The following is a 24,134-nucleotide window of genomic DNA, read 5'->3' as shown; positions in this document are numbered from 1 at the left end:
TGAACTTTATTTTTCCTTGTATGGTCTTCTCCTTTTTTTCAAGCATCTTATGGTGCCTGGGGTGTGATACTGATGTTCACACCTTACAGTGCAATGGCAAATGAAAGAGAATGAATGAATGAGAAGAAAAACTGAAAGCCACTGTTTTTAATGCTCTTAACCTCAGAGAACCCAACTGCAGGAAGCTGCATGGTTTTCTGCTGGTCACTGTGAAAATGGAAGAATGTTGTCCATTCTTTTCTATTCATGGATTTAAGGCTTTTATCTAGTTTTGTTGGAAAACCTTGCATTGTTGCCGATCCGCACATTTGTCCCCTAACTGAAAGTTGTATCATTAAAGTAAGCTGGGCTTTCTTTCAGAGAAGAACATGTCAGATGCGAAGGGTTACTGAAACAAACACATTTCCTTGCAGTTCAGGATAACCTTATTCATGTTACCTGTGTGGGATGAATTTCTCTTTTATATGAGGAACAAAGTTTGCTTTTGACCTTTATACCATAAGCCATTAAACCTGCAAATTCAGATTTAATGGCTTGTGCTTTTTGAAATGTTTTTTATACTATAGGTGGAATAGTTTAGGGTGTAAATATAGCTGTTGTTTGCTCTCTTAATGCCTTTTTTCATGTTTTTGAACACACTTTTCTGAGTGGGAGGGGAATGTTAGTAAGAATAAATTTAAATATGTATATAATGTACTAAGGGGGAAAAATAACTGGCTTGTAGGCTTGGAAAAGTACCCTGATAAAGCTGTGTGGAGGGTCTTGCTACGTGAACAGTATTCGGTTTCTCTTGTTTGCTCTGTAATTAAATAAACCAAAGATGTCTGTCTTGTTTTCAACAGCAGACTGCATAGGAACAAGTGTTTTGGTAGTTCTCCGGAGCAGACTCGGTGCCCTAACAGGAAAGATTAGCTGTGAAATTTTCTGTTTCACCAGAAGGATTATTGTAAAACACATTTCTAAGTGATAAGGTATAGTAGAAGTCAGTAAGAAAAAGTTACTGACAGATGAGGCATTACAGATCTTATATTTAGAGTCATACATTGGTGAGATAAATCTGGCTAGTTATTCATAGATTGGAGTGTCTGATGTATAAGGAGAACCAGAAGGCGGGGGGGGGGGGGGGCGGGTTGAGGAGTTGGTTGCATTGTTGCTTTACTCTGCCAGAAGAGGGTTATGAAAAAATGTGGAGCCAACTCTTCTTGGAGATGCACAGTAAAAACGTGTGGCAATGGACACAAGTTACAGCAAGGGAAATTCTCAAGACACTGTGAGGGTGAAAATCACACTGAGATTAATGAAGTCTTTATACATGTTGACAGAAAGATGGAGGTGTTTCCATCCTCGGAGAGCCTGAAAACGTAGTGTGACAAGGACCTGAACACCTTCATTTAACTTTGATGTTGGCCCTGGTCTTTGAACAAGGGTTTACGTGATCTCTCAGATCCCTCCCAAACTAAATTACTTTGAGTCTACAATTCTACTTGTTTTAAATGCAGCATATTCCTGTATAAGCTTTTCTCTTAAACGTGCTTGCAAAGCTACCAACCTCTTTAATTTATACTCTAAAACTATCTTTTGCTAGTGATAAATGAATAATATAAACAGTCCCGGATTTGGAGAGGAGGGGAAGGAAATGAAATGATGAACTAGTATACAAAAAGGAAATTCACTTGCACTGTACTATGAATTTCTGGAAGTACATATATGTTCCTGGTGTAAGTGTGATGCATCATGGTGAAGGTATTGCACTGAAAATAGATTTCCTGAGCGGATGCTGCATTTGTTCAATTCTTTCAGCTTACCATTTTGATAAACAATAAAGTGTAGCTGCATGGTGAGCTTTGGAGAATGTACTATTGGAACACATAATTATTTTAACTAAAATATAATTCCTTTTGTGAACAAAGCTTTTAAAGTGTAATGATGGTGAAAGTACCCTTCAGATATATCCAGCCATATATCCTACTAACTACTTTCTTGGTAGCAAATTGCAAATAAAAAACCCCCAACAAATTACATTGTTATTTATCCTTAGATTTTAATTATGTACATATATGATCAATTCCTTGGTATTAGGAAATCTGCTGCGTTTCACTAGAGTCCATTGTACTTGTTTCTGTACTTCAGTCTTTCCCAAAGAAGATGCCCTTATTGTACTAGGCAGTGGATCTGAGAATTTTAATTTAGTTTCAAGTTAGGGTTTTAAGTTTACTAAGAGTTCTATGAGTTTTACTTTGCTCTTCCATTCAAATATACATGAAAATAGTGCATGTCTGTATTTTGCTTACATGAAAACTTTTTTTTTTTAATATCTACCCTTACTAAATGTGCTCCACTTTCCTTCCCAGTTCAACAAACATTTTGCATCCAAAAAGTAAGCCTCAAAGTTGAATTGCAAATGTATAATATGTCAAATTTCATAGCAAGCCAAGCAGTTGAAGAGTATCAGAATACGTGAAATTTCTGTGGAAAGTCAGTAAACTGGAATGTGGTCAAGATAGGCAATGCAGAGTAGCTGAAAGTATCCTTTTATGAGTGATGGCAGCAGCTTACAAATGTGAATGTTTGAAATTCATAGAAAAATCACTGAAAAATTTATGTATACCATGAAGTCCTCAAATTTTTCTGTAATAGTACTCTTTAAGAGTGCCGCACAAAGAATCTACATTGCCTTCTTACACTGTCACTCTGTTCATAGAAATGCTGAGTATCCTGTATAAATATTTCTCCAAAAGGCAGCAAAAAAGTGTTGCTGCAAATATCTTCCACTTATTTGGCTTTTGAATAATAATCCCACTTCTAATAGTCAGCACTCAGAAAAGAGGTGATAATGGAAGTGCTGGCACACTCAGTCTCCCCAGCCCTGCAGGTGTTACAATAAAGAAGCTTTAGGAACTTCAAGAACAGCACAAGGGCAAAACTTACAGATGTTTCCTTCAGTTGTTTGTAAAGGTGGAGTTTTGCTACAGTGCTATTGTTTCAGTTGTCCCTTTTCTCTCGGGGTTTTACTCTGTTGTAGTTTATCATCCTCAGTTCTCAGAATAGCAGAATTCCCTGGTAGGGCACAGCAAAATAGGGAAGAGGGGTCTTTCCTTAAGACCTTTCCTTTCTGTCCTCCTGACAGAAAAGAAAAGAGACTTTTACGGGCAAAGAGTTTTCTTATCAATATCATCATCGCAGCAAGCCACAGTGAGCGAAAGATTGAAATGGCAGTATTTTAGATATATTAGGGACTAAGGAAGAGAAATTACCTCCAGTTTTAAAGTGTGTGCTTGTTAGGTACACCAATGGAAAGCTTAATCTCCTTGCAAGGAAGAGCTCTCTTTCTCGATGAAAAAGTTGAATGGCTGGTCTGGTGAGTGTTGTCTTTTATTGACCTAAAATGTGGTCCTTGTAGTATGTTGTGCAATGAAAAAGATAGGTTAGAAAAATGTGAAATACTGTATAGCCAGCAAAGATAATCTAGTTATTCATGTTTGAGGTACTTTATCTTACAGGTGAGTAATTAAATGCTAGAAATATTATTTTACTGAATTGCAGAGCAAAATTCTGCAGGTCTAGCATGCTGAGCTACTAAGGACTTTAGGAAGACACAGCTGTATTGTCCCTGATGAATTCTTTTAGGCTTTGAATGGGGTAATTTTTTAGGTCAGATTTTTGGTTACCTTTGTCCACTTTAAAAGGTTACAGAATGATTCAGTAACTCTTTCAGAATTAAAGTGCAGTAATTCAACAGATAAGCCTTCAGCAAATATTACTTAGAATTTATACCCTACATTAAAGTCTCCAAATGTATTACTGAGACGATGAAAAATTCGCTGTGTATTTACACATAGTATATAAGTGGAAGCCTAGGTTGGGTTTTTTCCCTGTCCCCAATTATCACACTCTATTGGGAAGAAAGATGGGAGATATATAAAAATAAATAATAAAATTTAAAATAGGGACATGACATTAATTTGAATCTCAATTCTATGTGTGTAAATTTTTTGGTAACACTTTTGAAAGTGTTAACTTACGGTAACTTGAATTCTACACAGATTTTGGTAATAGAGGTGTAGCTATGCCAGACGTAGAAATGATGTACAGTTTCATTGTTCTTTGCCTCACAAGGAAATCAATTAGCTTAAACAAAAATAAATTCAATGATTCTTTATTTTTAGCATGACTTCCTAAGGAAATAAGGCTTATGTCATTGCACTGCCCATCTGCCTCTGTTCCCACTTAAGAACCTTTGGACGGTTGCAGTCAAATCTAATATAGGAGTCAAGCTTTCAAAGATTAGAAGTTTTCTACAAGATTTGTGAAAGTCAGTGACTAGGCAGAAAAAAAAAGCTCACCTTAAACTGATATTCTCCTCTCACTGAGCAATTACCTTATGAGTTCAGTAGCAGTTCCATTTAGATGTGGGCTGGTCATGCAGCAAGTGAATGTGCATTCCCAAAGGATCTGCTGTGCACTGCTCACACTGAAGGGATTGCAAACAAGGAGAACCAGAGGTGTTTGTATGAGAATGGGATGGATGTCAGTGGAGTCAAAATTGAGGCATGACTGTAGTAAAAAGGGAAGAAATTTAGTGCTTTAAAAAAAAATGAAAGTGCACACAACCCCAACCTCCACAAATTCTTTGGGAATCAAACTTCACCACGTCTGCCTCTCAAGGAAGAATTTTTTCATATTGCAGAATACATATAAGGAAAGCTAATTAGACAGATGTTTCTATTTTTACTGTAGTCTTGATGAAACATAGTACTAAATTCTTAGTACTGAGGTTGTCTTAGAGACAACAATTGAAAATGTAACAGTATACTGTGAATTGACAATTCAACAGCTTTACATTCAAACCAGACTACTTCATGTTTGTATTTTTGCTGCATAGTCTTATATCACTTGAGGGGTTTTGGTCACTACTTAATTAAATTTGGAAAAGCTATCCCATCTGCCTTAAGCTTACTTTGCTTTGCAAGCATCATTTTAGTAGCTTTTACTTTCAACTTTATCTTAGTTTCACCGCTATTGCTTTAATGGATGTAATATAGTTTATCTCACTGTTTCAGGTGAATTCTGATGAAGTTAGTTGAAAGCCTTCGAAAATGCTATATACTGAAAATTTTTATTTCTTTTGTCTTCTAGATTGTCCTCATCTGTGTAACCACTTTTGCTTTAGTTATCCTTTGTCTTAAAATTCTCTGTCAGCATCATTTGTTCTCGTATTGTAAGAAACATCATTTTGGCATTTATGCAGGCTTTTTTCTGAGTTCTTACACATTTATCTTTTTGTTTGTTTGTTTTGTTTGATTTTTTCACAGGTCATCTGAACAAGAATCACCAAAGTGAGTTTTCTTTTAAACTTTCTACTATGGAAACTCTAGCTTTAGGACACATAGTAAAATGCGTAACAGACTGATTTTTTTAAAGTAGTGGTCTTGTATGGTTAAAGACACAAATAAATGTATAAATTAATGAAGATTGTAAAGATTTGTTAAAAAAAAAAAAAAAGTGTTCTGATCAGGATGTGGAAAGTCTTAAGGCCTAATACATCCCTAATCACTATTAACTAAAAAGTTGGTTTAAAAACTGTTGTAAAAGTTTAGTGATGCAAAAAAAACCTGATAATTTTATCTGGTAACTCCTTATATAGTGCCAGAAGGCATCAGCTGAAAAAATTTATTGTGTTTTTCTAGTATTATTTTTTTTCTGCATTGAAAAATCGTTATGATCTGTAATATCTGGGTTTTTTTGGGGGGGGCTTCGGGTGTATTTATATATACAGTGTTCCTCCTTTCTTAACATTGACCTCACAGGAATCATGAAAAGTCCTGGAAGCTATCAGATAAAAACCACAGTTTTGACAGTGTAATTCCTTTAAGCGTCATTATAGTTCACTACTTCAGAGTATTTTGAAATTATTCAAAACACCAAGTGAATAAGATCTCCCAAACACTGAAAAAAATGTTTTCTGTAATAACTGAAAATTCTGCAAATGCTGCACAAAACACTTCATTGCCAATCCCAAGTACACACAGTATAACTGAACGTCAGAAATAATATGGCAAGAATACATTTGCTTGATGGCATCTTTCAGAATGTTTATACTTATTCCAGTCAGATTTCCACAAGCCAAGAAATAAGTGTTTTTATTATTGAAGTTTGCTGCAGTGTTAGTTCTGTATGTTAAAAGCCTAAGCTATGTTCCTCTATAGTGTAGCATTACCTTTTCATTGACAGCTAGTAGTGGCTGCCAGAAATGGTTCAGAAAAGCTCATGTGTATAGCTAGACTAGTACTAGAGCAAAAATAAATGTTTGAATTTACAGATTTTAATGTCAGGGTTTACTTGCATAAAGTCCTGCTACTTTAACCCTGTGAGAGTTTGATGTTGCTTTTAGGAATAAACTGCAATAAACAGCTAACAGCACATGTACTTCCAAGGATCAAATATGCTTCATTGAAGTGCTGGTTTGTCAGTAGCAGTATAGAGTGTTCTTGCAAAATGATGATGATATGTTGTGTAAGTGAAATGTCTGTGTACAGTAACTAGGACTCAGGATTTGCCATACACAGTGCTGTATGATAGTGGTAGGAAGCTGCATCTGACCTATACCCGAGCTTTCCCCAAGACAGATTTTCACAAACTGTAGTGTAGTATTTATAAAGATGGACCAGTTTTGTGGTATCTGTGGGTTTGGTCCAATTAAAGGAGAGGTCTAGTTGTATTAGACATCCGCATTTCATCCTTTTCGTTAGGGGGGTATGTAGCTAAATGAATTTTTGAAAGGTTCTGGAGTGCCACCAGGCAACTTGGCCAGTTCTAAGATTTGAAGTATTTAATTACTGGCTTTAGTTATCCTTGAATTTTAAGGTATTTGAATCACTAGACCAGGTCTGGACCTCCATTTAATTCTGTGTCCTTCTACATGGCGTATGTATTAATGGTAGGATTGGCAACTGAAGTGTTTTTTGCCTGGGGTTCAGCTCTTTTCATGTTATGATTTCCCACAGCACTGCAACAGTGCCTTTCACTGCTAATATCCGAACATTTTACGAAGAAGGTTTTTGTTGCTCTAATTCTGTTTTGTGCATTCTCCCAGATATCCACTGATCAAATGGTAGGCTTAAATCATACTCCAATCCTGTTACCCTGCACTTAAAGAAGCGATGTTAAGTCTAAGTACAAAGTTGCCTTGCTCTATGAACTGGGCAGTACATTTGTATGGCTTACTATTTAATTTAAAAATCTGGATAACAGTATCTTTGTAATATTTATTTATCCTTTCTAACTAAAGGAATGTATTGGGAAACAGTCCAACACGGAGTTCTCTGACCCGTATCTCACCTAAAGCCTTGGTTCAGTCTCCCAATGGAGTTGGTAACATTTCTGGCTCTTACCCATTGGAAGGGGTGGATAAACAGTTCTTAGAAACATACGACATTACAAGAAGTAGCTCAATTGAAGATTCCAGTCAGTACTACTGCGATAAGGTATGTTCAACTGAGTGCTTTTAAAGTCAAAACTAGTACCAAATGTAGCTTTGAACTGTAGAGTGCATAACACCTAAGGTTATATTTCAGCATGAGCATATTTTATGCAGCAATACAAATAAATCTCATCTTAGTCAAATTTATCCAAGATTGTGTATACAGTATGGTAGGCAATTCTGCCAGCTGTATTGGTTTTTGTAGTGTCCAGGCTTTCAGAAGCATCTGCAGAGGAAATTCTTAGTGGAATGTGATTCCTTATTTGATTAAATCTTAATTCCTCCAAGGAGAAAGATGAACTAACTGAAGTTACTATATATCTTGATAGCAGGCATGACTCTGCTTTATCGCAGGCATTTCTTCTTCAGAAGGGCTAAACATCATCCTTTGAATACTTCGCTTCCTTGAAAGTGGCTGCTTGCTGCTACTGTAATGGTAGCAGATCATTCCTTCTCTTTCTCCAGCCTTTTCCAGACAGGTGCTGAACAGCTTCCTAACCTGCCTGTCCAGTGGCTGCTGCCAACTTTTAATCCTTCTAGCTTGTGGATTTCTTGCAGAAGATACCAATGCACTCATTTACAAGAGAAAAATTGGGGAAAAGGTAGTCTCTTAATAGTCCTTAGAGAATTGATTCAAATGCATTGCATATAACATTTAGTAAATACAACATATTGAAAATTTTAATAGGAGCTATCAGTTGAGAAAGCTGAGAGTAACGGCGTTGGAACCGAGTAAGCAGAGCATATATTTGCTGTTATGTTGCTATTTTTACAATCCAAAAGGTTACAATCTTGAGTATATTCTGTAACCTTAGTTGATGCTTACTTTAAACATGAATTTGTCTTCTTGTTCAGTATGTTTAAATTTGGATGTACTGTTTTCTAAATTGCTACTATTTTCTTTTAAAAATTAGAAAAGCTTTGGTTTGTTGTTTTTTTTTTTTTTTTTTCCTATATATTTCAGAATGACCTAATTGAGGGAGATTTACTTTTGGTGCGTATCATACCAGATGAAGATGGGAAGTTTGGATTTAATCTAAAGGTAAACTAGCAAGCTTTTATTTATTTTTAAAGATTTTATAGGTGTAGTATGCTTTGAATTTATGATTATTTTGTAGAATATACTGCTTTATCCAAAGCAGTGTATTCTGCAGGAATTTCTTATGGACTGAGACTTTGTAGAAGTCTAATCCTTAAATGCTAAAGCACATTTACAGAAATAAGCCTCTGCTAGTTCTATAGGTTTTAGTTACATATGGCTATGGCACATTTACAAAGCAGGCTGCCTATGTGGCTGCTTAAATATGAACTTGGAAGCCTAATATAGAGCATCAATGTAAAGCCTGAAATAAAGCAGCTTTGGAAAATTGGAACTCTGTATTATAAAACAAGTTAAATAGTTTGTGCTATCCAATTGAATATATCTGTTAAAAATCATGTTGGAAAGGTGCAAATTAATTTATGAACAAAATGTAAATTACTATTTGTAAATTTTTCTCTCTGAAATATTGTAAATTTTCTCACTGAAATTTCATTTAAGCAGATGGAGTAATATAAAGTATCCATAATATCAAAATGGGGCAGAGTTTGATCTTTTCACCCTGGGCATTTATTAGTGGGGTAGTAATAGAATATGATGTGAAGAGAATAACAGTGCAGTTGTCTGGAACTTTGATCCTACCTGATCCATTGCAGGTTCATTGTGACATCTAAGAACACTGTCTACCTTTTGAGTTTAAGTGTTGAATTAGGTTTTCTTGAAGGATAGGATTAGTATAAATTTGATCTGTTTATTGCCTATTAAAATATATGGCCAAGCAAAGACACTGGATCTAATTTAGCTGAAATTGGTGTAATTAAAGACACTGCACCCCACTCCCATGTACTGATGAAAATTCAATCTTAACAGCCCTGCCTATAATAACAGAGCATAAAGTTCATATATGTGTGTATGTGTGCGTATATATATATATATATATATATATATAAAGCCAATTGCTTGTTTTAAATGCTGTTTATGCTTAATAGTATATTTATGGTTGTTATTTACTTGACATTCCTCTAGGGTGGTGTAGATCAAAAAATGCCATTAGTGGTATCAAGAATAACTCCAGGATCACCTGTAAGTATATTTTCAAGACTTTTAATCCCTCCCTTTATTACTCCCTCTACCACTCCAAGGTCCATACATATAGGAATTTTGGGCACCCATAACCAATATGAAATAGCAGCTGAGTTGTTCTCTTTGTAAATGGATTTGACCAGTGGTTTCTTGAACCACAGATTAAAAGATCTGGAAGTGTTAGCCAAACAGGATGCCAATAGAAAAATTTTTTGTTTCCTTCTGTCATCTCAAAAAGTGCATCTTAAGCTGGAAAGTGTTTGATGAGGGGCAAGAGTGATGCCCAAAGTTATGGAATAGTGTTCATTAAAGCAGCAGGTAGATTGAGGCCCTGCAGCCTCAGAAAAGAGAACTAGTTTAAGGGGATTGTAGTAAGGATCTGTAAGATTAGGAGCACTGTGATCAGGGAATTCTGGCAGAACTACTACAGGCTATCAGATTAAGTTAGCGAAGTCAGGTTCTTCATGCTTAGTCAAGTAGTTCCTCATGCATAAGACAGTAGACCTGTAAAACTCCTTGACAAAGGATGCTGTAGTTAAAATAATTCTGTGGGTGGTCAAGAAAGGACAAATACTTGGAGGAAAAGTCTGCTGACAGTTACTGAATAGCCAAACTGCTATAGGCGGAGGAAATCCTTAGGGCTAAAAATATTTATAGGATGGGAGAGTACTTGGCAGGGGAGGGGATAGAGAATATGTTTGCTCTGTTCTCATTTTGCCATGGATTTTTGCTTACGGAGATACTTACAGTCTAGATGGAACATTCATCAGACTTTTTTCTGTTGAATTGTGAAATAATAATAGTAACAATGTCTTGGTAACTTTAAATAATTCCTATGTAATTTTGTGAGGACATGTTATCATAAATTGTTTTCACTCACCTTCTTCTAAAGCGTATTTCCCAACTCTCATAAAATAATTTCAGTGCAAACTTGATGGGAAATATTGCTTACTAAATCCCATAAATCTGATGTATTCTGCATCTTGTAGACTCTTCTGAAATTTTACAAGCAGTGACAGGACTGATATCTAAATGTCATGATGTAAATCAAGCTAAAAACAGATTGAGAAGTTTTTCGTCATGTTTATGATTTGTGGCTTGACTTATGTAGTGCACAGCACGCCTTTATGAACTACAACAGTCAGAGAATTAAAGAGTAGAAAGAAATTGTCATTATAACTTTAATCCACAAAGTGAAAATAAAAGTCCTTAACACATTTAGTGGCCAATCTACAAAACTTCTAAAGGCGATTTGAAATGCCAAAGTTAATGTAGGGCAAACAGGTTCATTCCACAATGAGAGAATCAAAGATGCCTCTTCAGAGGCAGTGATTTCCTTTGGAAGATTCAGGTTATCTTCTGGAAAATGTTGATCTGGGTTTGGGTTTTTTTTCTCTTGGATTAGATAAAGACTGGACTTCTAACTTACAAACTTCATTTAAGTGTCTTCAGTTAGTAGCATAGGCATAGATACAAGCAATCCATTAGCTCTATAGCCTAGTAAGCCACCAAGCAAGCAGGTTATCAAGAGTCAGGGAATAAACTGGAAACAGTTATTCAATCCAACATACTCAACAACAGTGTTTATAGAAATCACGTCATGTTACAGCAAGAGGAAAAATAATATACTTATTTTTAGAGCATAGCAGTGTTAACAGTGATTCTATTGTTTTCCATAAACTGTATTTCACCTGTTCTTGACCGTTTAATGAAATGTAGGTGATACTTGAAAGATCAAGTTAAACAGTCTATGGAATGCATTTTCAAGTTATTTTAGCTAAATGATGCCTTTCCTTCACTGTATTTGCTACTATTTTACCTTGCTCTAGATTCACTTATTACCTTGTAAATTGTCCTCAGGGATGCTGCTTGCTAATATGATTTGCTAAAATTATTTCTTAGGTTTGTCACTTTTTGCCACTTTCCTACAAAAATATCTATATGTTTTGTGGAGGTGGGGAAGCAAATCTATTCACCAAAATAAGGCACTATTTTCCTTTTAATATCCTAAAGTTCTTTTTAGAAATCCCCCTCTAATACAGCAGCAATCTAGTATGCTGCAAAGGCTGTAAGACAGAGTAGGCAAAATTGTTGTGGGAGAGCATTAGGTGTAAAGAACAAGCATTTATTGCATTGTGTATTTCTTCTTTTAACTAAAGTCTTTCTTACACTGATTTATTTTATTTTTTTTTTCACACAAACAGCATTAATGCCCTAAAGAAGTCATTGTGGTTTTATCTAATAGAACTTCTCATTGAAAAATAGTGTGCATGCTTCTTGGAGCAATAGCAAGGTGATTAGCTTAAAGGGAAACACTGGGTGTGCCAAGAGGACAGGAAGCCTCTGACATAATTAATTGTGTGGAGAAGCGCAGTATCAGAAAAATCTACAAATTATGCTTACATAGAATGAATTCTCCTTTAAGATATATTTTATATAGACAAATGATTCAAGTAAGAGAGCTGAGGCATTAACATGTCTCATGATTAACAAAGTTTCTTTGAGCAAAGCTATTGATCTTCTTCTGTATTAAAGAGTAATAGACAGCAACCAGCCAAGAAATCTAAATTATAGACAAATTTAGGAGATCAGAAACCATTCCCTCCCTATTCTTGTTGACTTCTTGATTCTCCTAGACTGACCTGATATGGTCTTTGTATCACTTATCTTTCAAATAATTATATTTCAGAGAGAATAATTTCTATCTCAGTAATATTTCAGTGATTAAATCAGTCATTCACAGTTGCCTTTTTAAATTGTACAAAATATGGTGAGGGAGGTTTTTAGGAGCTGTGAATACCCAGTTAAATCAGTGTTGAAGAATTTATTTTTTTCTTCCTATTCTTGTGTCTTTTGAGGTTTTTTTTACCCTTCATTTTTCTTATTGTTTTTTTTTCATTATCACTTTTACATCTCTTCCTTCTTTTTTTACTTGTTAATACAGTGCGACACTGATAATCTTGCTTTAGGAGCCATAAGTGCAAGGCATAACCAGGATCGGGTCTAATTAGAACATCTTGTTCACATTTGAGGGGCTAATAATATTGGATAAATAAAGTCCAGGTTAACAGTGCTGGCCTTAAGGAAATACAGAAAAATAACTATGAACAGAGAATAATGGTAAAGGTCTATGTTTCATTCATGTAACAAATTAAGTGGAATGTACGTATATCACTCTTGTGTTAGCCAGGTGCTTCCTAGACAAAATAAAAATTAGGATAGCAATGAAAATAAAGTTGTTACACTACTTGCCACTCAAGGGTTGTAGAATCCTGCATTCGTATTACAGAATTGCACCAGCTTGGAAGAGACCTGGAGGTCATCATGCCCAAGCCCCTCTACTCAAGTGTCACCTGGAGCCAGTTGATCAGTACCATGTCCAGGTGCCTTTTGAATACTCCAAGACTCTATGATGTCTCTGGACGATGTCTCTGGACAATGTCTCTTCTTCAGTGCTCGGTCACGTTCACAGTAAAACAAGTGTTTCCTGACGTTCAGATGGAGCTTTCTGTGTTTCAGTTTGTGCCCATTGCCTTTTAACCTGTCACTGGGCATCGCTGAAGAGAGCCTAGCTCCATCTTCTCTGCACTTTCCCTTCCGTTATTTATATACATTGACAAGATGTCCCTGAGGCTTCTCTACGTTAAACGCTCCCAGCTCTCTTAGCCTTTCCTCATACAAAAATGCTATAGTCCCTTCATACCATCATCATGTTCTGGCCATAGCTTGAATTACTTTGTATTGGACTTGGAGCTAAACTAAGTAGTGAGGCAGACTAAAGCCGAACAAAACCTCCAGTTCAGCAGTTAAATCTAAGTTGCTGTATCCAAGACAAAACATAATGTAAGTTTTCATTTGAGATGAAAATTTTTTCGCTACCTGCAGCACAGATAGCAAAAGAATTTGTCCGAAATACAGGGTACCTTAGCATCGTAGGTTGAGTACTTATCTATATCTTCTTTTTAAAACTTTAAGTAAAGAAGAATGTTCTCCATTTGTAGATAGAATTTTATATCCTCCAAACAAGAATCTGATAAATAACAAAATTATGAAATGTGTGTGGATTTCTTTTGATTTTTAAAAATGCATGCCTGGGGCTATATCATGTTACTGAAATTATGTTAATCAAAATCACGTTTGGACCTCTCAGTATTCACTGCATAAAAACTGTTGTGTTATCTTATGTACCTGTACCACTTCTAGAAATTCCTTTGCAAATGGCTATAACCAGTGGTTACTGAAGCTTGATGTCTGAAATGTAGATCTTTAAGAGCAATCTGGTAATGCCTGTTTGATAAACACAAATTCCTTTTATAGCTATCAGTATGCCATTTGAACTGTTTCTTATCTTCATTGAAAGACTTTGAAGCAAGGACAGCTTTAGAACTGAATCCTCTTATATAATTTCTGACACAGAAGATGAATTTGTCAGGAGAACTCTAAAGACTGCTTACATGATGAACTTAATATCCTGATGTGTTCTTGATTACATGACTGGATGCGATGACATTAATGTGTTTCTTTGGTCTTGAAACAGGCTGATAAATGCATTCCAAAACTGAATGAAGGTGATCAGATAGTATTAATTAATGGCCGAGATATCTCAGAGCACACGCATGACCAGGTGGTCATGTTCATAAAAGCCAGCAGAGAATCTCACACAAGAGAGCTTGCACTTTTGGTCAGGCGGAAAGGTAACTGGGCTCATTTTATTCACTTTTAATGTCTGAGACTGTCGCTCTTATGCTTGGTGGTATAACCTCTTCTGTTTACATATATGTGTTCTTATGAAACAAAGAATCTATCAAATTAGAATTTCTTCTTATTTTTTAAATCTAAGAAAAAAATCTGTGGGAACAAACAGTCACTTGCAAAAGTTTTGGGTTTGTTTTGGGTTTTTTTGTAAGCATAGTATAATTTCACAAATCCACAGCTGAATGTTTGTGAATACCCATGGGCTGTTCCCCAGTACAATTATACAATGAAGCAAGTCAAATAAGCTTCCCCCCCACCATGCTTATAATAGACATTTTGTGATAATACTGAAGTTGAACTCTGCTGGCTACTAACAGGAGACAATCTCTGAAACATGCAGGATCTTAAGCCTGCATATTTAAAATATGGGTAACCCCTCCAGCTTGATTTTGCTTGCTCCATATTTAAACTCATGTGGATCCCAAGAGCTTTCAGATGATGTGAAACTTCTAGTTTATTGCTTACTTTCTTTAAGAGCTATGGTAAGACCTTACACAATTATGGAAGAGTTTTGCACAGAGTTTCTGATTACATTAAGGCTTAAAAATCTGACAGGATTATGCATCACTGGGAAACAGGAGGGAATGAAAGTGCTTAAATTATATGTATTTCTGTGCCATTTACTTTTATTTAAATTTTTCCTGTGTTTCTAGGAAGACAGATGGGGTCTTGGTCTTCTTTTCCCTGAACAGTCCTGATCCTATTATTGTAGACCTTTCCACTGGTTCTATGCAGTGTTAGGCTGATAAGAATTGTCTGTTCTTAGCTAAAGATAACCTGTGGCCTCAGGCCAGTCAGTTGTGTAGATATGCGTATGAACTGCTCCCCATTTTCTGAAGTTTGGCAGGTATGAAACATTCAGATCATTGCAGAGAATAACCACAGATGGTGGATACTTTAGGTGATATAATAGCTTTCATAAAGACAGAACTGTTGTGTAAATTAATTCATTAATATCTGTCATGCTCTTGAACATGCTAGCAAGGAAAGTCATAGAAAACTGACTAATTCTACTTTTTTTAATTTATTAATTTGTTCAATATTTATTAGCATAAGAAATTGCAAAAGATAATTCAGTTGCTTCTCTAAATAGCAGGGGAGTACAATGTAAGTATGTGTTCGTTCTGCTGTTGTAGATCCAAACTTATGTAAGCTTCTCATTAATTATGCTCTAAACTTTTTTAGGTGAAACTCATTTGATTTTTGCTATGGTGGACTTTGTGGTTCATTTAGGCTATCCAGAAATTCCTTCTGTAAGACAGGATTGCAGCAAAAATCTCTGTGCTTGGAGTCAAGTTCTTTGACTTCATAGATAGGTATCTTGAGTTTCGTTTTCCGAAAGGTCACAAGGACATTTTCCTTTAAGTAGTTTTGGCAGTAATGTAGTACTTAAAGGCAGTTAAATGTGCTGCTGTTCTTGGTTTCCTGAGGCTCTCTTTGCATATCTTGTAGTTCTTACAAGCTGGGAAATTTTAATATGTGTTGCAAACACATGAATGCTGTATGTAACTGATTTTCATTTTCAATATATCTCAGTAGTTAAACAGTTTGTGGAGCCTAAATCAGAAGACGAAGCTGATTCCCATAATCTCCCAGAATCTCTGCTTCCTATCTGCTCTGAATATGGTGGTGATACACTGGAGGACTCAATGGAGCAGCTAAAAAGAGGGCTAGAAAGTGGGACTGTTCTTATTCAGTTTGAGGTAGGTAATACTCAACTCTCAAATGCCATTAATATAGACCAATAGCTGTGACCAGCAAGTAATGTAAAGGCTTAATTAATTGGAAATTTCATTGCTGCTGTTCAGTCTTATCTCAAGAGAGCAAGAATGTGACTTACCTATCAGTTTGACCCTTCACTACTTAGAATAGGGAAGAATGAGTTACTAGTCGTGTATAAATATCATCTGCTGAGAAAAATATGTTTTAATTGACATGTTTGTTGTTCAGGTACCCAAAGCTCACTAAATAATTTTTTCTTAGTTATTTTATTGGATAGAATAGTGGGGTTTTGCCACTCAGTGACATTTCTAAATATCCTTTAGACCTTAAGTTAGGGTTTCAAGTTCTTGTGTGGCCTGTTTTCACAGAATAAAGGGAGCAACTTGACCATTCCTCACCATCTTCTCTTAGAGGTTCATATGAAAGTGTTGGAATGTTAACGTACATTTGGAGGACATTGTATTGTCCAATTCTGTGGTGTTGCTCCTTGGCAGCCTAAAGCACTGATGGTTACTGCTTGGGCAGATACTTTATAGGTGTGATTCCCCAGTATGTAGGATGAGACTTTGAAGAACTGCTCTACAGACCAATGACTTAACAACGTGTTAGCACGGAATGTCATAGGAAACTGACTAATAAAATGTTTTTATTAAATCATTTACTTCAGTGTTAGCTTAAGAAATTCCAAAAGATCACTCAGCTGCTACTCTAATAGCAAATTCTCTCAGGTAAATTTTGCAGATGGTTAGGAAAAAATATTAGAGAAAGTAAGATATTTTTCCAGTTTCTGTATTTTCAGTTGAGTCTCTTTAGTGTGTGTATTGCACCATCACATCCCTCAAAACCCTACCATTTTTCAATCTGTTTTGCAGCAACTTTATAGAAAGAAGCCAGGTTTGGCTGTTACGTGTGCAAAGGTACCTCAGAATATGGACAAGAATAGATATAAAGATGTTCTACCTTGTAAGTATAAAGTACTGTTTCTGCTTGTTTTGCTTAATCCTCTAAATGATACCTTATAAAACAGTTGTATGGAATTCTTCATTAAAAAGTTCATTCTATAATCAAAGTCATATAATTGTTCACTTTATTTTCTAAAAGGTAATCTGTTTTGGTTTATATTCTGCTGTTTGTGTGTCTGCCATTCCTCGGGTTTTTTTGACTGAATAAAAGGGAAGCACGGCTCTTAATTATCCCCTCCTTCCCCCCTTCTTTTTTTCTGTTGGCAGATGATGCCACAAGGATAATTTTGCAAGGAGATGAAGATTACATTAACGCAAATTACGTGAATGTAAGTCATACAGAGACCTGCATTTGCTCTCTTTAAGTATTATAGTAGCAGGCTAAATTCAGCCTTTCTAAGGAATAAGGATTTTCTGGGGATTTATAAATGTAAAAGCTATGAAGATTCATAATGCAAAGATTAAGTGTCTCTTGAGAAACAAGGGGCCATCCTGATACACAGTAAATGCAACCATATGGTATATACTGTGATATGTGCAGTCTCTTTAACCAGTAAAAATTGTTTTACCTTTCCATGTACTGCAAATGCTGAAGCTGTCTCCTGTAGCTTAAAACTAATCCTTTTCCCCCTCTAGGAACACTTATGGCCTATCTGGTATGCCCTGAAGGGTCCCAAAGATAAACCAGAGCTCTGTTTGCCCTAATCATGTGTGTAAACTGGGAGACAGGGAAAAGAGGGAAAAATAACGTTTGTGTCAGATACTTAAGTTAGACATTTAAATCACAGAATCAGCTATTAACTTAATGTGTCTAGAATCAGGCAATAAACAGCTTTTGCTAGTGTACCTTTTGTATACCTTGCTATTTTTCATTACTAAATATTAAAGAAAATTTAAAAAGCTTTGCAATTTCAAGTTTTCAAATACGTTTTCATTCTTAGCCGTCTCTTCTAGTTCAGCCTGAAAGACTATAGAATCTTTAGTATATATCTGGTTTAGATAAATATTTAAAGGCTTTTCACATAACAAATTGTGATCTAGATTGTCTTATTACTCAGCTTGCCACCGTAATGTTCCCTCAGAACCTTCTATTTGAATGCAATGTGAAATGAAAACACTATTGCAGTAGTGAGAGCAAACTTTACATAGGATATTTCTTTCTCTTTGTAGATGGAAATTCCTTCTGTGGGCATTGTGAACAGGTACATTGCTACTCAGGGGCCTCTTCCGCATACATGTGCACACTTCTGGCAAGTAGTCTGGGATCACAAGTTGTCACTGATCATCATGTTAACAACTCTCACTGAACGAGGACGGGTAAGTGTTCAGGTTCTTTGTATGCTGAACAAATGTATAAAGAAATGTGCCTTTAAACTTTTCTCCCATTGTTTTGATTAAATAACCCTAAAAATTCTGTTGAATTATTTCTCTGAAGTCCCAGCTTTACAAGTTATTTAGAGGAATACATACTCTGCAACTTTCTCTTTTGTTCTGCTTCTTTGGAAAGAAACTGGCTGTCTGATGAGCAGAAATCACTGCACTGATTTCTTCTTGCTAATCAGCCAGGTACTACATTTTTATCCCCTGAGAACTGGGCTCCGTGTGGCAGTTGCTCTCTTAATGGTTCAGCAGATGTTTGGAAGCATGGAGCTGTTTGAGCAAAACTTGCAAACTTGGCCTCAAGCAAGTGCCTAACATTACAATGTTTACTAGTTTCAGCGTGCTGGTGATCAGAATTTAACTTGCTTAAATTTATATATATATCATAGGTTCTTTCCTAGAATTGCCTGAAAATTCCTTTAAATCTATTAAATAAATACTAACAATCCATGAATTTCAGAATAATATAGAACGGTTTGGGTTTGAAGGGACCTTAAAGATCACCTGTTTCCAACCCCCCTGCCATTGGCAGGGACACCTTCTACTAACTAGACCAGGTTGCTCAAACCCCATCCAACCTGGCCTTGAAAATTAAAGCAATATCTGGTGTATTCCGGTGTATTTTGATATACCCTATGCTTTATCATTTTAAAGATTAAGCTTTTAGATTATTAATGTATATAAAAGCATTGGTTTTGATGTTTTAGAGGCTGAAAACAGCTTGGGTTTTTTCTGAGGTGGATGACTCTTATATGACTGCACTGTAGCTTTTATCTTTATTTTCTATGTAATCTATCGTATGCTATCAAATTTCTGGCACCCCAGTCAAAATCAATTTGTTTAGAAAGCAAGAGAGTAAGTATTTCAGGTCCTAAACAGCACGATGATTGAGAAATAAGTAAGGACAGTTATGTATTCCTTTCCCTGCTCTTCTCTGTATAGAATGGGTTATCTCTTAGGGCTTCCACAATTGGAGCCTGCCTTGCTCTTTCCCACAGCTGCGAGACTGCAGTGTTGGAACGGGGTGAGAAAGACTGGTTCACACTGCTTTTCACATTCCAGCATGATCTTGCTTCAAGGTCTAAGAATAATTCAGTTTGAAGAGACTTGTGGAGGTATCATGTGCACTCCTCAATTCAAAGCAGGGGCAGCTTTGAATTTCATGTAGGTTGCGCAGTGTCATGTCAGTTAAGGTTTGATTATTTCCATGGATGAAGGTTCCACAGCCTCACAGAGCATCTTGTTTCTGTGCTTGATTACCCTCATGGACATCTAATAGAAATTTCCATTTTTCTATCTTTTATTCAGTTGCCTCTTGTCCTTTCTTTGTTCGCTTCCAAGAAAAGTGTGCCTCTGTCTTTACTGTAACCGGCTATTAGGTGGCTGAAGTTAGTTATAAATTTGTCCCCTATACTTTTCTTCTTAAAAGGGAATAAATCCATCTGTTTCTACTCCTATATTATGCCTGGAGAAGTCATTTTAGCAATTGCAGGTAAGTACCAGACAGAAAGTATTTTGCATCCAATTTAACTGAATTTTTATTATGAATTACTAAAATAAAGGTTTGTAGAGAATTTAGGCTTTTTTGTCATGCTATTTTCCAATTTGGATGTAAACACCTCACTGGCAAACCAGAACAGATTTTATACCACTCCTCGAATTCTGTGAACCATAGCATAGGAGAGGAACCTGGAAACAGAAGTGCTTGTATACAGTCTTGACGTGTGCTTATTTTTCATTACAGACCAAATGTCATCAGTACTGGCCTGATCCGCCAGATGTAATGGAATACGGCAGCTTTCGTGTCAGATGCCATTCTGAAGATTGTACGATTGCTTATGTTGTTAGAGAAATGGTGATTACAAACGTTGAGGTAAATACCTGTTATCTTTAATTATTCCCAAGGAAGCTGGATGAATACATATATAGATAGGTAGATATAGACTCTGTATCTGAGCATGAACACCTCTGAGTGAGAATGCACATGTGTGTATGTACATATACACACGTTTTTATAAAACAAATGTGATATTATTATATGAATCAACATTCATATAATTCATATAATCATCAACAGGATGATTATTTCTTTACAGCTTCTTCAAAACCATGCTTTTTGAAGTTCTATAATACATTAATACATTATGCTGTACTGGTAATAAGCTTTGTAAAGAAGTGTAGTGCTTTTCTGTGATCAGTTTTGCAGTCACTGACTCTTCACAAGTATTCTGATTTTCAATGAGGGATTTTTTTCAAACTGTGTTCTTTCAAGGATGAAATGTGGGTCACTTGGTTAATGGCACGTGCAGCTAGAATAGCTAACAAAGAAGTGAAGCGTAATAATGTTTTGAGAGAAGATGCCAAATGTCACCAGCTCCTTTTCATTGTCTTTAATCAGATTTTAAAAAAGAAAAAAAAATCGTTATATATCTCAACTGAAATGTGCTCAATTTATGTAAGGTACTTTTTCCATAACTGTTAATAGTTTATGCTAATGGAAGGGTTATAAAGCAAAGAGAAGATGAAATACTTCTTGCATATCAGCTTGCGTTGTAAAATCGTATGTTCAGATCACATCTAGACTTCCCACAGCCTGCATATATGAGATTAGGGTTGGTTTTGTTTGTAAGTAAGTTGTCCTACGTTTCTTACAAATTTCCCTTTTCATCTCTTTTCCTGAATTCTATGGTCAGAAGTGTTTTCTAAAAAGATTAAGGGCTTGTGCTATCTTAAGATACATGCATAAGAAATCACTGTGTACTGACCAAATACTAATTTACAGTTCCAGTGCTATTCAATCTTTTAAACTTCTGTATGGTTAAGTAGATTTTACTGTTACTAGAATTGCTGGTAGTTAGAAAAATGAAATAGCAGTTTTAAAATGTAACGTTTAATTGGTGTTCTTACAGCAAGATGACCAATCCTTTAGTCTTATGAATTTGTTATAGGGTCACTTGACAGTGCATCTGTATTTGCTTTAACATGATTAAAATTTCCTTTGAAGTCATGAACATCACATGTTTAGAGGTACCAGTACTTAACAGTCTTAACTGAAAGACTTTTTTACAGTTCCTAGATATAAGAAACTATCCAATCAGGGTGCAGCATGACTTTTGCTTCTGTTTTTCAGCCAATTAACCTGCAAGTTAATTGCCTGCATGGAAGAAATTAACCTCATTAAAGCAGTACTGCAGTCTGTAGACCAACTTTTAGTCCTTGTTACTTAAATTAGCTGATTGCCAGTTAACTTTGGGTAGCTAAGGCTTCACGTAAATACTAGTTCAATCTTTTCAAATCCTTGTTCTTTTTCTTCGTTAGTATTTATCAAACCATTACAGAATTTTGAGCAAATTCACCAGTGACCATATTCAATATGGGTTTGGTTTTTTTTTTCACTTCAGGTGTGTCTATTAGCATGTGATAAGTCAAAATTCTAATGAGAGTGGGGCAGTCAACTTTATTTTTTTTATTTCTTTTAATACAAGTCAATTATTTTTGTGATAAAGTATGTGAGAATATAGTGTGCCTTTGTAGGCATGTTAACAGGTGTGAAAGTTACAAGGCTCTTCAACTGTCTAAGTTGTCTCATGGTAGCTCTCAGCTAGAACGTTGTTTCTACAGCAAAGGTGTATGCTTGCATAGATTTCATCTAGGTTAGCCAAAAGCATGCTAAAGCGAATCCTAGGTGGATGTGAGTGTATTGCAGTAAGGGCAGAGTTGTTTTGAGGGGGTCTTTCATTTTGGTTTATTTTTTCACTGTAGGCAAGCTTATTTGTTCACTGAAATAAAGTGGCTACACTCAACACTGACCTGTCCACACAGTAAAAATATGACCCTAATAATTGATAGCTCTGTATGCATTTGGCATTTCAGATGGAAATAAAAACCTTTGTATCTTGTTAAAACATACTGAAAGAACCCACTGAAACACTGAAGTATCTCCTAGTTTTACATGTCATTTGAGCTGCTTTCTTAAAGCATGTGCTCTTCTGGAGGCATCTTGTGTTTGAATAGACTTTGTATAGCTTTAAATGTACCACCTCTCACAGACAGAGTTGTATTCTTTAAAGAATACATTAAAAGTCATCTGAATTCAAACCAGGGTTTTAATATTCCCTGAACTAATGTGAGCATCATTGGACTGGTCTTTTTAAATATAAGTAGCTTTTAATGGTAAGATGGATAAAGCTTCCAAACTCACAAGAGAATCGATTTCTGTTGAAAAGGCATAATAGTGAAAGAGTTTCCTCCAAATTAAGTTGCACAGATTTCACATCTGCCTTTAGGGGAAAATAGCTTGAAAGAGAAGTGTATGAAATGATGCCCTTGGCCTTTTATTCAGGTATGTTCTGAAGACTTGAGGAACTAAAAACTTCCTAGGATTTTTCTGACACAGTTTAACTTGGTGCTTCTCTACCTGTGATTGAACATTAGCCAATGTGTGAAATATTTGTAACTGTTCTAAGCCTCATGAAATGAAATAAGGATAATTTCTTACTTTTTGTTTTCAAGACCAAAATTTAAAGCTATCCTATAACAAAAATGAAAGAAAAGCAAATAAAGCACTAATTTGAGGATTTTTTGAGGTGATTTTTTACTTTTCAGAAAGCTTCAGGACACTTTGGGAATGAGAACAAACAGACCAAAGGCAACAAATTCTGTAGTGTGATTGCAGAAATTCATCACACAATGCACTATTTTGTAAAACAAATATTTCTTTTCAACCATTGAAAAAATAGCATCGTAAGCCTGAAGGAAACTTCCATTCAGTTTGCTTTAAGATAATTACCTTGCAACATGCCATCCCTTGTTAAATTTCACCAATTGCATCCAGTTATGTTATGAAAAAAAAACCCTTTTTTTTTTTTTTGTTGTTTTCTCTTGTTTAAACAAGGATTTTTCATTATTTCTGTTAAGTGTGACTGGAACCCAGCCATGGAACTTAGCAAGGCTGTGGAGGTGATACCTGCTGAAGTGTATTACTCGCAAAACTTTGAAGAACTGTAATTTTGTAAGGGTTGGTTGGGGGGGGGGGGTTGCTTTGTTTTTAATTCTGCCACATCTAACATTAGTTGTTACCAGACCTTGTTGGCTGCTTCCAAAGTGCCCTGTCATTCTCCCACCTGATTAGTTTTATTAACTAAACTAAATCATTCAAAGAAAAAGAAAAAAACAAAACAAAACCAATATGTTTAAAAATTGATTGAATTTCAGTCTTTAAAGACAAGTTATACCATTGCTATAATGAATGAGTGAGAGCCGTGAAAGAGCACTTACACGTTAGAAAAAAACCCAGGTCAATGTACTTAAGGCAATTCCTTGTCATAATGCAGACTGTTTAGCATGATGGTGCAGACGGTGACAATGCAAAAAGCGGGATTTGGGGAGATAAGCTGCTTTTTCATTTAAAAGTTGTCACTTTCCCTGGACATCACAGTGGTGGAGGGGATGGTTTGAAGGAAAATAAATTGCTGCAGCAATTCAAACAAATTGAAGATTACACATAAATTCATTTTGCTAAGGAATGATATTGCTGTTTGCTTAAGGGAGGACATAAAATTGCAAGATGAAGAATGACTGGTATCTTTCTGTTTATGAATGACCAGCATGTAGGCCTTCTAGTGACTATGGATATTAGATGAAACAAAGACAGCAATGTATGTGAGTATACAGCCAGCAGCACTTGCTGCTATATGGAGCTGAAAATAGAATC

General features: G+C 35.7%; 1 protein-coding gene across 3 annotated transcripts in view; it reads left to right on the top strand.

The window, feature by feature from the left end:
- Window positions 1-24,134, top strand: part of PTPN3 (protein tyrosine phosphatase non-receptor type 3) — a 111,071-nt gene that overhangs the window by 77,995 nt on the left and 8,942 nt on the right. For all 3 annotated transcript variants that reach the window (XM_065667754.1, XM_065667753.1, XM_065667752.1), the window contains exons 15-24: window positions 5,313-5,336; window positions 7,289-7,484; window positions 8,445-8,522; window positions 9,546-9,602; window positions 14,140-14,296; window positions 15,894-16,060; window positions 16,952-17,042; window positions 17,309-17,370; window positions 18,212-18,358; window positions 20,166-20,294. In XM_065667754.1, coding sequence (XP_065523826.1) covers window positions 5,313-5,336; window positions 7,289-7,484; window positions 8,445-8,522; window positions 9,546-9,602; window positions 14,140-14,296; window positions 15,894-16,060; window positions 16,952-17,042; window positions 17,309-17,370; window positions 18,212-18,358; window positions 20,166-20,294 — 1,108 coding nt within the window. The remainder of the gene's footprint in view (window positions 1-5,312; window positions 5,337-7,288; window positions 7,485-8,444; window positions 8,523-9,545; window positions 9,603-14,139; window positions 14,297-15,893; window positions 16,061-16,951; window positions 17,043-17,308; window positions 17,371-18,211; window positions 18,359-20,165; window positions 20,295-24,134) is intronic.

The sequence above is a fragment of the Lathamus discolor genome, chromosome 2, assembly GCF_037157495.1.
Source record: "Lathamus discolor isolate bLatDis1 chromosome 2, bLatDis1.hap1, whole genome shotgun sequence".
NCBI classification, from domain to species: domain Eukaryota; kingdom Metazoa; phylum Chordata; class Aves; order Psittaciformes; family Psittacidae; genus Lathamus; species Lathamus discolor.
This window is presented reverse-complemented; position numbering and strand designations above follow the sequence as displayed.